Source organism: Pseudophryne corroboree, chromosome 2 (assembly GCF_028390025.1).
Source record: "Pseudophryne corroboree isolate aPseCor3 chromosome 2, aPseCor3.hap2, whole genome shotgun sequence".
In the NCBI taxonomy this organism is placed as follows: domain Eukaryota; kingdom Metazoa; phylum Chordata; class Amphibia; order Anura; family Myobatrachidae; genus Pseudophryne; species Pseudophryne corroboree.
The window spans coordinates 126014481-126028699 of NC_086445.1; the positions used below are offsets into that span (position 1 = coordinate 126014481).

Here is a 14219-nt window from a genome sequence, read left to right on the forward strand (position 1 = left end):
GATGCGTCATTTAATCTATCAACAAGCAAAATACTTCCTATAGGGCAGAACACAGACTGAGGGGTATAGTTACTAAAGTGCGGATTTTTAGAAGTGGAGATGTTGCCGACAGCAACCAATCCGATTCTTATTTTATGTATCCAGCAACTACTAGAAGATAATAACTAGAATCTGATTGGTTGCTATGGACAACCGCTCCACTTTTATAAAAGCACACTTTAGTAAATATGCCCCTTAGTCTCTGAGTAAGGGTCAGGAAGTGTATGGCATTCTGGTGACCCGTACTGAAACCCATAGGAAAAGGGAGCAATCAGTGGTTTCAGTGGCACAGTCATACATGCAAGTACTAAGCAGTTTTCCTTGTGGTCAGTGCAGTGTTGTAACATAAGGGAATGAGGAAGGCAATGCCATAAACAAAGACATGATGACTTATCTCTCCTACAGTCCTATTTGGCAGCGGGACATGGAGCCTAGCTCCGCAACCCAATGCCCCTACAAACATACTCCGGAGAGGAGATGCAGGAGGTTGTCTGATGGGGGCAGGCTAGTCACATCATTAGGCCCCGTCCATCATTGGAACAAATTCACAATTGTAGAAATGCATCACTAGGCCCCGCTCCCTCCTCAAAGTCTGTGGGATTCCCTATTTTAATTTCCCAATTCTGCCCACTTCTCTAGGAATGTGTGATTGATAACCCCAAATATCTTGAGTCTCTTTCAGGTTCTGGGAGAGTAGTCAATATGACCCACAAAGCCTCAGCCCCATGCTATGATTGACCCATAGCCCAGTGAGTAATAGAGCAAGGATGACCATCAGTGGTAGAAACCATTGATGGTTCCCCAGTGGATAGTGTTTTACCAACGAGGTTGACCATCAATGGTACCATCAATGATTAACCCACCAATGGCCATGACTAACTCTGAGGAGCATTGCTATACAAGGAAGTGAGGAGGGAAATTTCCAAAAGGATCGAGGAGACAGACAAAGGTTATGTTACACATGTTATAGTGTATATTAGGCACCTTGTTTCTGGTTACAGATACTCCACTTATCCAAGTATTCTGACTAATAGACACCACACTGTAGCTGCATTTACTACTTAGCAGAATTAAGCAACTTTTTTGTCCGTAGATTTTTTCCAACTAAAGAATTTCTTAATCTTACCAGGCTGAACACATCGCATCCTGCATATCGCAGTTATCGCTCTGGAATACAGTGGGCATGGAATGATTCTCTTGCATCTCGATAAAATTAAAGCCAAATGTGGAAAATGCGCTGAATAAAACGTTGGCTTGGTTCAATGTATGGGAGAACACTTAGGCTACTTATCATGAATGGAGAAAAAGCAAAAAATGCCCCCATGTATATGTTTTCCCAAAGGCCAGCTTGTATATTTTAATTTTATATCTCCCTTCTGGCAGCTGGAGAGAGAACGTATGGAAAGAGGAGGCGGTCATGATTTAATGACGCCTCTCCTGGCAGCAAGTTTGTGGGATAATCCATATGGGGACACTAATTTTGTCATCACAACTTGGATCACCCAGTGTTCTCTAAGATGTTTGAGGCTTAAAGACACAAGTCACCTATCTTACAGGAAGGTAAGTGCCTTTATGGGACTATGGCAGTGCTGTTCTATGCTGTTCTACAGAAAAATGTACATCTCCAGCTGCTAGCAACTGTCATATCGGCTGTGTTACTGACTCCCCAGAAAATGACTCCTGCAACTTTCTCCCAGCTTTACTGGAAAATCTCAGCTTGGTTATAGGATGGCAGTGTCCAAAAATTGATATAAGGACTCGAGTGACAGTTACTCTACCTATTTCCAGCAGTTATGCAATTGTAATTGGTGCACGCATGGCTACATGCTGGATGTTCTACTACGGTCTGCTGTGTGGCTGCCATTAGTATATAATAGAATAATACGTCTTTTGACAGAAGGATGTGGTGGTATGACTCAGGGCAGTTACCTTCTATATTTCAGGAACCCTATATGAGATATAGCATTTAAGAAGGGGGGGGGGAACTAACATAGAAAGAAGAAGTGAGGTTATGAACAACAAGAAACATAAGGGAGGGGAAAAAGCAGGGTTGGGAAGGGTAGATGGGAGGGAGGGAGAAGAGCCATGGGGCAATGGCAAAAACAATAAGTTAGGCCTGCAAGGCCTAGTTGCAAGTAATGAGGCTAACTAATAACACAATAGAATAGGACACTCTAGAGGCCACAGAGATAGGAGTTATATTGAGAAGTTTCCTGGAATTCCGGCCAGGGTAACCAGGTAGCACAAAAGTCAGTATGTCGACCAGTGGCAAATGTTATGATATCATCCATAGCCATGTGAAAATAAATTTTTGAAAACCAGTCTTTCAGTGATGGAGGGGAATGCGATTTCCAAAGGGTCAGTAGCATGGCTTTTGCAGCATTATTGAGGTGTATAAGAAGCTGGAAGGAGCGCTGGAGTGATTAAGTAGCCGGAAACCTGGGTCCCGGAACATCCCCCCAGAATCAACTTTGGACATTTGATAACAGATTGCTAAAAAAGATTAAGCTCCGTCATTGCCACCAAATAAGAAGGAGGCTCCTTATGACAGCATTGCATCTCCAACATTCATCAGAAACCCCAGGGTAAATTTTATGAAGCAAGCTGTAGGAATGTTCATATGAAGAAGCATCTTACTGACCTTTAATAAGAAATCTAAATGGACCTTTTAGCAACATATATAATGACTATGTCTACTGATACATCTCATTTGCATACAGTGCCAGTAGCATGGTGGCATGGAAAACAGATAAAATGCAATTCTGGAATAAATGTATAGCAAAAGCAATGTGTCCACTTTAAACACACCTTTGACAAAGCCAATCATTACTTGACAAACCTTTCTCTCACAGGGGCAGATGTATTAAGCCTAGAGAAGTGATAAAGCAGTGATAAGTGGAAGGTGATAATGCACCAGCCAGTCAGCTCGTAACTGTCATTTTTCAAACCAGTAATGATTGGCTGGTGCGTTATCACCTTCCATTTATCATTTCTTTATCACTTCTCCAAGCTTAATACATCTGTCCCACAGTGCTTTATTTCCAATAGTGGGTCAACCACCTATTTGAGGGGTGCGGCTGTTGTGGAGCAAGAAGCTCAGGTGAGACCAGTCTGTTACTGGTTTACACACCCAGAACCCCCACTCGGCTCTTCCGAGCATTTTTTGCGGTCAGCACATTCACATGTTCTAAAAATGACTATTTCCATACCGAAACTATAGCAAATTATTTAGTAGTCTCATCATGAGAAACTTTTCTTAAGATGGCCCTGCCTCTTTAGTGCAACTTACTGAGAGTACCGCTGTCGGGAGTATGATTCTCATCATACATGTGTGACAAGTGAAATGGAAAGACATAGGATATCATTAGAACGTAAAGAACCTTTAGCACCACAATGGGCTTCAAGCATCTGTGAAGTTACTGGATCCTAGTCAATTGCGTTCTCAACAAAAAGAAATACAGCCTTAAAATGGCTGCCTCCATTGCAGGTAAATGGCCAACTTCACAGCTTTTTTGCTCGTCATATTCCAGTCATATGAGGACTAAACTATCAACAGTCATTTTACAAAGTTGCTCCTATGACAGATGTTTCCATCAGCCGAATGCCAGGATCAGTCTGTGTGTGGCTGGATGTACTTTGGAACTGTTTAGTAAATCAATGGTAAATGACATTTATCAAACTAATGTACCCATTGCCTGAGGGAAGAAGGATGTATTTATCTCCTTATAAACACAAGAAAACAGACATTACCCTGTTACACTAAGCCTACTTTTCCTCTGGGGTCAGATAGTGATCACTATTCAGACCTGAGTCTTTCAGTTAAAGCTTGCTCAGATACCAGTCTACCTGATGCACACTTTAATTAAAATCCAATCCCCACCTGTCCGCAGGAAGCAGCCAGCCGTATTATTTACCCTCACATACTTACACGTTACACTTTGCTGGACAGAATTAGCACGAAAGAGGCTCGGAGGGGTTTTTCTGCCAAGTCTCTTCAACAAGTGGTCACGTTCATTCAAGCTGCAATGAGATCAAATAAACATTACTTTCAGTGCATGTCAACCGGGCCGGAAACAGCTGCTGCTTAAAATGTGAAATGGTCTCTTCTTACTAGGCGGCAGCGGCCTGACACAAAGATTACAGGCTTTTTTGTTAAGCAAGAGAAACTACATAAGGCAGGCACATTTCCCATCAATGGAGGAGAAAACTAATGCCAGGGCAAAGACAAAAACAGCTTAATCAATGTGTCTTTTGAAATGTATTTCTTAACTTGTCAAAAACTAAAATAGTACAATAGCATATAGGGTTTCTAGAGCTCTCACAAATTCTACGTCGTAAACACAAAATCAACAATTTCCAAATTTTAGTTTAAATGATTTTTATTCTGCTAATTATTTTTTTTTTGTACAATTTATTTTGCCATCACATTTAACACTATTACATTTACTGTCTACTGCTGTCCTAAGGGGATGCGTTTAGCAACCCAGTTGTCAGGATGCCGGCAGTCATGTGACCGACCCTGGAATCCCTGACACCACTCAGGGCACCGGCGCCAGATTGCCGACAGCCGACATCCCGAAGGTGAGTATAGGGTACGGGTTAGGGTTCGGGCCCGGGCCCGGGGGAAGGGGGAGTTAAGCACTAGGGGGGACCCTCCCCAAGGGTTACTGTAGGAGATGGGGGGGTAGAAATACTTACCCCTTCCGATGACGGGCTCTTCAAAGTCGGGATGCCGTGGTCGGTCAAGTGACCGCTGGCATCCCGACCGCCGGGATATAGTATGTATTCCGTCCCATGGATCTTATTCATGTGCACCTGTGCAGGACCTGTACTGCACATGTGCAGATTACATACCTCCCAACTGTACTGCATTCAGCGGGACATTCCTGCAGTGAAAAGTTGGGGGGGGGGGGGGAGCACTGTCATCGCGGCTCTGCTGCAGAGCAGTGGGTTAATAGATGCGCATAGCATCTGTTCACACTGTAGGGAGGACCTAGGGGCGGCCCAACATCTCGGAGAAGTCTCAGCGCGCCATCACGGTGATGCTAACGGGGATGCTGCGAGGCTCTGCCACCTTTCACCCAATGCTCAGTCCACTTTTTGGGCAAACGCAGTGTCCTCGAATCTCCTGCCACCATAGTTGTGAGGTATGAGAATAGGTCGACCCCTAAGCCACGGTAAGATTGACATGCTATGGTGGTTTGGAGCTGTGGCAACAAGCAGCATTCTCAAAAACTGGAGCCTGTGTTTGACGTGTGCAGAGGCCAATGTCTACATCTTCTGACCAGATTGACTGTCCTCGGAAGTGTGAATATCACAACCATCCTGAGTAACTTGAGGGTTACTCAGATGACCGAAGCTCATGTACAATCTTTGGACACAGCAGCAGATCAGCCTCTTATTAATGAAACACTAACATTTACACTGCTACTTCTCAATTGTGTGATGCCCTGGGACAGTTGGGCTGAGTCGGCGCAAGCCGCTCAGCAAAGTGATGCAGAAGTGACGTGCGGTGGGGTGAGGCAGGTGAGGCCGAGCCTTTTCTGTCATACTTACGTTTAAACCAGAGTTTTGACTGAATAAAGTATATGAAAAATACTAATAATTTGTTTGAAATATCTTCTTTGCATTATTCCAATCATTTTTATAGCCAAAACTCTGGAGTAAAAAGTCTATGACAGGTGAGGCAGTGCCTCCCCTGCCTATCTTTTCCGCACATCTCTGATCAAACCTCGCCAAATTTCCAGGAGTTTATACTGCTGCACCTGTGTATAATGCCCAGATGTACCCTTTGGCTCATATATTGCCTGGAATTCTGGCTCTGGGGTTAGCCAGTACCTCCTGAGCCATTTAGTTCACCTCACGTCCATGGGATGCAGTGCAGGGAGGCGCCAAACTGAAGAGGCGCTCAGCCTCTCCCTGCTCTGCATCCCTGCTGCTGCCAGCTGCCGCTGCGCCTGTCACACTGGATGACAGGTAGTGGCGCTGGCAGCTTGCAGCGCGGCTCCCTCCCCCTCCTCCTCCCCAGAGTGTGTATGCAGTGTGCGGCCTCAGCCCACACACAGCGCCGCTGACATCTCGATTACCGATCTGCTCAGAGGGTGGGGGCGTGGCCTAATCGCGGGAGTCGTGGCCACGCTCCTTTTGGTGGGTTTTTAAAAAAAAAGTCCTTGCAGCACAGTGCTGGGTGGGTGCAGTGCCTGAGCCCCCAGCCCTCAGCCAGGATCATTTCGAGGGGGGAGTGTGATCACTGTGATCACACTCCCCCCACCCACCCATACAGGAACACACAGTGGATCAGTATTAGCAGCAGCCTCTCTGCCCCACTGCAGCACAACACACTGCAGTATGTGCTGTGCTGCCAAGATGAGAACTGCTGCTGCACAGTAAGGTGGGAGTGTAGCAGACCAGGGCCCCCTCCGGGCCCCTCCATCAGTCCCAGGCCCAAGTAATTAGTTCCCGCTCCCTCCCCCTCGTCACTGACAGCATCCTAAAGAGCCATTGGAGTAACGGAGCCTGCGAGAAACCGGCGGAGAAGGGAGAGGAGGAGCAGCGCCCGAGTCGGGACCTCCTGCAGGTAATGGGTCCGCACTGTGGAGGGAACGAAGGCTGTACCTAGCATAGGGGGTCATTCCGAGATGAACGCAGATCGTTGAATATGCAGCCGGATCTGCGTTCATCTCTGCACATGCTCAGGGCCGCCCAGCACAAAGCAAGGCTGCCCAGCATGTGCAGCACCACCTCCCAATGCATCCGCAATTACATTGCCGATGCATCTGATGTAAGGTTGACCCCTGGCTGCGCTGTCAGCAGCCTTTTTTTTTTTTCAGACACTACTATGCGGTGTAATGTGACTGACGCACACTACTGTGCTGTGTAATGTGACTGACGGACACTACTGTGCGGTGTAATGTGACTGACGGACACTACTGTGCTGTGTAATGTGACTGACGGACACTACTGTGCAGTGTAATGTGACTAACGGACATACTATGTGGTGTAATGTGACGAGCGAACAATACTGTGCAGTGTAATGTGACTAGCGAACACTACTATGCGGTGTAATGTGACTAACAGACACTACTGTGCAGTGTAATGTGACTAACGGACACTACTGTGCGGTGTAATGTGACTAGTGAACACTACTGTGCAATGTAATGTGACTAACCGACACTACTATGCGGTGTAATGTGACTAGCGAACACTACTGTGCAGTGTAATGTGACTAAAGGACATACTATGTGGTGTAATGTGACGAGCGAACAATACTGTGCAGTGTAATGTGACTAGCGAACACTACTATGCGGTGTAATGTGACTAACGGACACTACTGTGCAGTGTAATGTGAGTAACGGACACTACTGTGCAGTGTAATGTGACTAACGGACACTACTGTGCAGTGTAATGTGACTAACGGACACTACTGTGCAGTGTAATGTGACAAACTGACACTACTGTGCAGTGTAATGTGACAAACTGACACTACTGTGCAGTGTAATGTGACTAGCGAACAATACTGTGCAGTGTAATGTGACTAGCGAACACTACTGTGCAGTGTAATGTGACTAATGGACACTACTGTGCAGTGTAATGTGACTAATGGACACTGCTATGAAGTGTAATGTGACTAGCGAACACTACTGTGCGGTGTAATGTGACTAGCGAACACTACTGTGCAGTGTAATGTGAATTGGTACTATTCTGTGGCCCCTATATTTTTGGCGCTTCCCCCTGCTGGGGGAAGTGGCATGTGTAAAAGGGTGCTCTACCTGGCGCAAAGTGTAAAAGGGTGCTCTACCTGGAATAATGTGTGACTGGCTCTACCTGGTGCAATATGTAAAAAGGGGGCTGTATCAGGCGTAATGTATATAAGGGGCACTACCTGGTGTAATGTATATAAGTGGTACTACTGTGTGGCGTAATTTTGAATAATGTTGACCACTGTGCGTCATAATTATTTTACGCCCTTATATATTATGTAATTTTTTTATGACTCTATATTTATGGATCTTGAGGGGGACAGACGGGACCAAAATGTCTAGTTACAGCTCTGTGTATGAGATCTGTCACATTTGTATTAGTAGAAAGGCGCAAAATTGATAGTTTGCAGGAGGGCGCCGAACACCCTAGCACCGGCCCTGGTTGGGCTAGCCATGGAGGTCCCGTGCTCTGAAATGGAACCTTAGGAATATTAGGGACCCACCTGATGATGTCACCTGGTCGCGGTAGGTGGGCCCATATTTTCTGCCCAAAAACTATGCCAAGAACCTCAGTTGTACTCTGTGTTAAATAGCAGAGTTTATTACAATTGTTTCGATTGCCAGTGTTCTTGATGTTTGAAGTGTGCACATGCAACTTTCCTTAAATCTCAGCATGGTAGAGCCTGTTATTATGTTTAGAATTCCCAAAATAACAAGGAAAAAGTGTCTGTATGACCATGTTAATGAAAGGAATCTTACTTTGAAGAAATAAGCGTACAACTCCGTCTCCGGGGGCGCAGGTAAGTACAGTAACATATATAGCTGATATTGATACAGGGATATCAACCGCTTTAAACTTTTAAACTGCTCAATGTCTTCAGGCAGTAAAATGAATCAGGAAGAGAACATTTCTAAGTAATATAAGATTCCACATACTAATGATATTGTATGTACTGTATATTCATGCAGAAGATGTTTATCAGAGAGACCTAAGGCCATATTGTACATCAATTTGACATGCAATTTCCAACGTGTTTCATTTCCTGATCTTCCTTTGTCCACAAAACAGCCCCATACTGTAGTATTTCAGGCGGCAGAGCAGTACAGGCAGCTGATTGCAGTCACTCATATGATTTGTTAAATGTTCCAGATTTTTTTGTTATTGTGTTTTATAATTATAGCTGAAGAGCATTATTATATGTTACTGGCATGCTAACCTAGTTCTAAGTTTTCTACCTCGCCCGTGCCCTGTGGCCCCTTTAAACTGACCTAGCTCTGATAGTTCAGGATAACTAGTCCATGCAGCTCTACTAAACTAACTGACATATATGGTTTAGAATTTAATTTTATAGATGGATGCCGTACGCATATTACAGCTGTCACATATCCAGGGGCGCCTTAACAGCATAGAAGGCCCAGGGCAAAGCAAGGCACTGTGGCCCCCACCCATCCATTCAGGGAAACCAATAAAAAAATATATATCATAACATGCCCATCCTGCGGCCCTCCACCGTTTCTCCACATGCTTTCATACAGTAAATGGCTGTCTGCACTCTGATTGGTGGATAGCTCCAGCCATTCTCCAATCAGCATGCTGACAGCTATTCACTGTCTGGCTGCAGGCAGGTAGAGAATGGTGCCTTGCCGCTCTGATTGTGTGATCACCACCCGCCCCTGTTTGAAGGTCCCTAGAATTGTGGGTCCCTGTGCAGCTGCCCAGTGTGCCTATATGTTAAGATGGCCCTGCACATATCCTCTTATTGTTATAGCTATTCTGCACTTACATTGCCTTATTTTTATAAATACAACTCCTACGATTATCAGCTTAACTCTAACATTTCTACTGTCAACATTCCGACTGTATTAACACTTTATGTGCGGGATGTAATGGCGTCCGAGATTGGCAGAGGTGCGTGATGCCGGACGATCTTGGACGTTTTTTTTAAAGGGGCAATCAGTGACATTGTTTTGCCTTGTAAGTGATTGCCCCTTTAAAAAAAAAGAGTCAGAGATCGGCTGACATCTCTGGCGATCTCGGACGCCATTACATCCCATCGCATATGTCAACATGTCTACATTATGACAGTCAACATTATGGTGTTGACTGTGTGCAAACATAATGGCTACATATGTAGCATACAAAGTATGGGAACGACCAATACAAAACAGATTTACACCACTGCAGTCTATCTGTCTACACGTAAAGCTGCTGATGACACAAAACATTAAGAACCTTCATTTAATTGTTCATTTTGTCAGATTTAAGAGAATTGCTACAGAAAAAAGCTGAATATTTAAAAAAATAATAATAATAATAATAATAATAATAATAATAATAATAATCATCATCAGCATGGTCTAAATATAAACTGCTTACAAATGTCACCTGGCCTGAGACCAATATCCTGCCCAAAGACCTGAAGACAGTGCGCCTGAGTCAGAGATGTAGGTACATGCACTCGCTGCTGGGAATGTGTATGTAGCGGCTGTGCGAAAATATGTAGATGTAGCTTGTATACAGATGCAAACGGCGGCTTTGCAAATCCCAGCGGCTGTGTACAAAGGCGCAGCGTTCGTCACACATCAGTCAGTTACCGAAGTTCTGGGCAGCCGTATGGTCGCGCAGCATGGCCTGAGACGATTTACCTGCATTCTTGCTGATACTCCCTGTTAACTCCTCCAAACGGCTCCCAACAGTCAATCACTGTGCAATCCTCTCTGTGAACGTGTCACAAGACTGTCATGCAACATGTGCGACTAACTGTATCTGCATGCGCAGACTAATGATAATTGCTCAACTGCAGGATTGTGTACAACTATGAATCTGGCCTAGTGAGCAGTAAATGTAGTATCAAGAGATGAAGCACAGAAATATCTCTCATCTATCCCTTAAAATTCTGCAGTGCACCAACGTGTGCCCACATTAATAACTACAGTGCTATAGCTCTGCCAATCTCTTTATAAGTAACCCTGGCTGTACAGATATTTGTAGGCTCTCTTAAAACCCCTATAGAGTGTAGAACGCATAGCAGCGCTGGCACAACCTACTACAAGGTGCAGCGGTAAATCGTTCACTTTATATAGGAAGGGACATTTCTTGGCATGCTTCAGTTACGGTCATATAAGTGTTCAAACAGACAAAATACCCAGACGTGTGTACCTATAGATGTGCAAACTGGACTATGTGGCTTTGGTGCAAACAGGAATCCCCCCTCTCCCCCACCAGACTAGTCAGCGGCTATAAGCATGACTACAATAGCAGTAATATTTAAATCAATTTGACCCTGCTGCCACATCAAGGGGCGTAGCTAGAACTTTGGGGGCCCCATAGCAACATTTCGAAGGGGCCCCTGCCCCAATTCTTCTAGAGAGACACCTCTCCGCAGCAGTTGTTAATGTTATTCCCCATAGTGGTGCCCTAGTTTAGTTTATGAACCATGGTAGTGCCCTGGCTCAAATTATGTCACACTATAGGGCTTCCAGTAAACATTATGCAGCACAGTACCCCCAATTCACATGATGTCATACAGTGCCCCCAGTTCATATAATGCCACATTACAGTGCCCCAGTTCATATTATGTAACACTATAATGCCCTCCTGTTCTTTTTATACCACATTGAGCAGGCCCGAGGTCATAACTCGATATACCGCAGGTCCCAAGACAAAAGTTTGAAAGTGCCCCTATGTATCCCCCAATGATGAAAAATGTATATAAAACATGTAACTAAGACAGGGAAAGTGGCCCCTCTCAGCTCTGGGCCCCATAGCAGCTGCACTGCCTGCACCTTTGGTAGCTAGGCTCTAGGACACATCATGCAGTAAAAGGGACAGAATGCAGCTGCTGCACCTGCTCAGTGGTAGCAGCTTCTTCTACTAAGTGTTCTTATGTCACTTGCAGTAAGTTATTTTTCTGAAATAAGTACAGTATGTTTGAAACAAAAAGTTTGTTTTTAAGACTCTTTTCTACAGCTTATACTGTATACCAGTGTTTCCCAAACTGGGTCTTAAGGGAACCCTAGCAGTGAATGTGACCGTTTTATGGATTCCCTCAGTATCATAACTGAAATAATTATCACCACCTGTGGCTATTTTAAAATGTGTCACCATGTAATGAATACACCTGTGCACCAACTAGGAGATCTGGAAAATATGCACTGTTAGGGGTAGGAGTTTGGGAATCACTTCTATAGACCATCTATAATATACACTGCTCAAAAAAATAAAGGGAACACTTAAACAACACAATGTAACTCCAAGTCAATCACACTTCTGTGAAATCAAACTGTCCACTTAGGAAGCAACACTGATTGACAATCAATTTCACATGTTGTTGTGCAAATGGAATAGACAACAGGTGGAAATTATAGGCAATTAGCAAGACACCCCCAATAAAGGAGTTGTTCTGCAGGTGGTGACCACAGACCACTTCTCAGCTCCTATGCTTTCTGGCTGATGTTTTGGTCACTTTTGAAAGCTGGTGGTGCTTTCACTCTAGTGGTAGCATGAGACGGAGTCTACAACCCACACAAGTGGCTCAGGTAGTGCAGCTCATCCAGGATGGCACATCAATGCGAGCTGTGGCAAGAAAGTTTGCTGTGTCTGTCAGCGTAGTGTCCAGAGCATGGAGGCGCTACCAGGAGACAGGCCAGTACATCAGGAGACGTGGAGGTGGCCGTAGGAGGGCAACAACCCAGCAGCAGGACCACTACCTCCGCCTTTATGCAAGGAGGAACAGGAGGAGCACTGCCAGAGCCCTGCAAAATGACCTCCAGCAAGCCACAAATGTGCATGTGTCTACTCAAACGATCAGAAACATACTCCATGAGGGTGGTATGAGGGCTCGACGTCCACAGGTGGGGGTTGTGCTTACAGCCCAACACCGTGCAGGACATTTGGCATTTGCCAGAGAACACCAAGATTGGCAAATTCGCCACTGGCGCCCTGTGCTCTTCACAGATGAAAGCAGGTTCTCACTGAGCACATGTGACAGACATGACAGAGTCTGGAGACGCCAAGGAGAACGTTCTGCTGCCTGCAACATCCTCCAGCATGACCGGCTTGGCAGTGGGTCAGTAATGGTGTGGGGTGGCATTTCTTTGGTGGGCCGCACAGCCCTCCATGTGCTCACTAGAGGTAACCTGACTGCCATTTACCGAGATGAGATCCTTAGACCCCTTGTGAGACCATATGCTTGTGCGGTTGGCCCTGGGTTCCTCCTAATGCAAGACAATGCTAGACCTCATGTGGCTGGAGTGTGTCAGCAGTTCCTGCAAGACGAAGGCATTGATGCTATGGACTGGCCCGCCCATTCCCCAGACCTGAATCCAATTGAGCACATCTGGGACATCATGTCTCGCTCCATCCACCAACGCCACGTTGCACCACAGACTGTCCAGGAGTTGGCGGATGCTTTAGTCCAGGTCTGGGAGGAGATCCCTCAGGAGACCATCCGCCACCTCATCAGGAGCATGCCCATGCGTTGTAGGGAGGTCATACAGGCACGTGGAGGCCACACACACTACTGAGCCTCATATTGACTTGTTTTAAGGACATTACATCAAAGTTGGATCAGCCTGTAGTGTGTTTTTCCACTTTAATTTTGAGTGTGACTCCAAATCCAGACCTCCATGGGTTAATAAATTTGATTTCCATTGATAATTTTTGTGTGATTTTGTAGTCAGCACATTTAACTATGTAAAGAACAAAGTATTCAATAAGAATATTTCTTTCATTCAGATCTAGGATGTGTTATTTTAGGGTCCCCTTTATTTTTTTGAGCAGTGTATTATATAGTAATTTCTTAAGGAAGACTTCTATGAGTGACATTTCTCCCATGCCGCTGTCTGAGCAGGACACATCATATACCAAATGAAAGGTTTGCAGAATATTGGTGTTGTAATTGGTTGCTTTGTTTCTGAGCTATGCGGCAAAACATCCGCCTGCCATTTACAATGATCACCCATGACTTTTGCCAGTGCACATTAGTGACCACACTGCACATACAGTATGGCTTACCTTTATTATAACCAAAATAAGAAGTGACATAAAGGTATTCAAGGCTGATTAAATAATAGATTATCTCCAATAAAAGACACTGCGAGCTCTGGAGGCACTGCAGTACAGACCAGAGCGATGGGCTTCTGGTACACCGTCACATCTATTGTCTTTTATGCCAGGTGTCATGTTTATAATGTGAGGTGTATTGCTTGGAAACATCCTATACGAATGCAAATGAGCAGCATTGGACACGGCGTGTGCCCTGTGGCTCATGTATTCATTTTAGCAAATTGAGATGAGCTTCCAATTACCTTACAAAAGACTGTTTAGCACTAATTATATAATAATACAGAGTAAATACTGGATCTGCAGTGTCTGTTTCTTTCCAAAACACTAGGCACAATAACACTAGGCACAATAACACTAGGCACAATGCAGGTTTAAGTGGAAATAAATGACCTGGTCTCCTGGCTCCTGATAGC

General features: G+C 44.9%; 1 protein-coding gene and 1 long non-coding RNA gene across 2 annotated transcripts in view; one reads left to right on the top strand and one right to left on the bottom strand.

Annotated features, from left to right (window-relative positions):
• The window catches only part of LOC135002868 (uncharacterized), a 34849-nt gene extending 32839 nt beyond the window's left edge, over positions 1 to 2010 (top strand). The window contains exon 3 of the long non-coding RNA XR_010204020.1: positions 1169 to 2010. This is a non-coding gene — a long non-coding RNA (uncharacterized LOC135002868). The remainder of the gene's footprint in view (positions 1 to 1168) is intronic.
• ATP8A2 (ATPase phospholipid transporting 8A2) overlaps positions 1 to 14219 on the bottom strand; it is a 1320460-nt gene that overhangs the window by 2545 nt on the left and 1303696 nt on the right. Inside the window, exon 36 of the mRNA XM_063951698.1 lies at positions 3968 to 4059. Coding sequence (XP_063807768.1) covers positions 3968 to 4059 — 92 coding nt within the window. The remainder of the gene's footprint in view (positions 1 to 3967; positions 4060 to 14219) is intronic.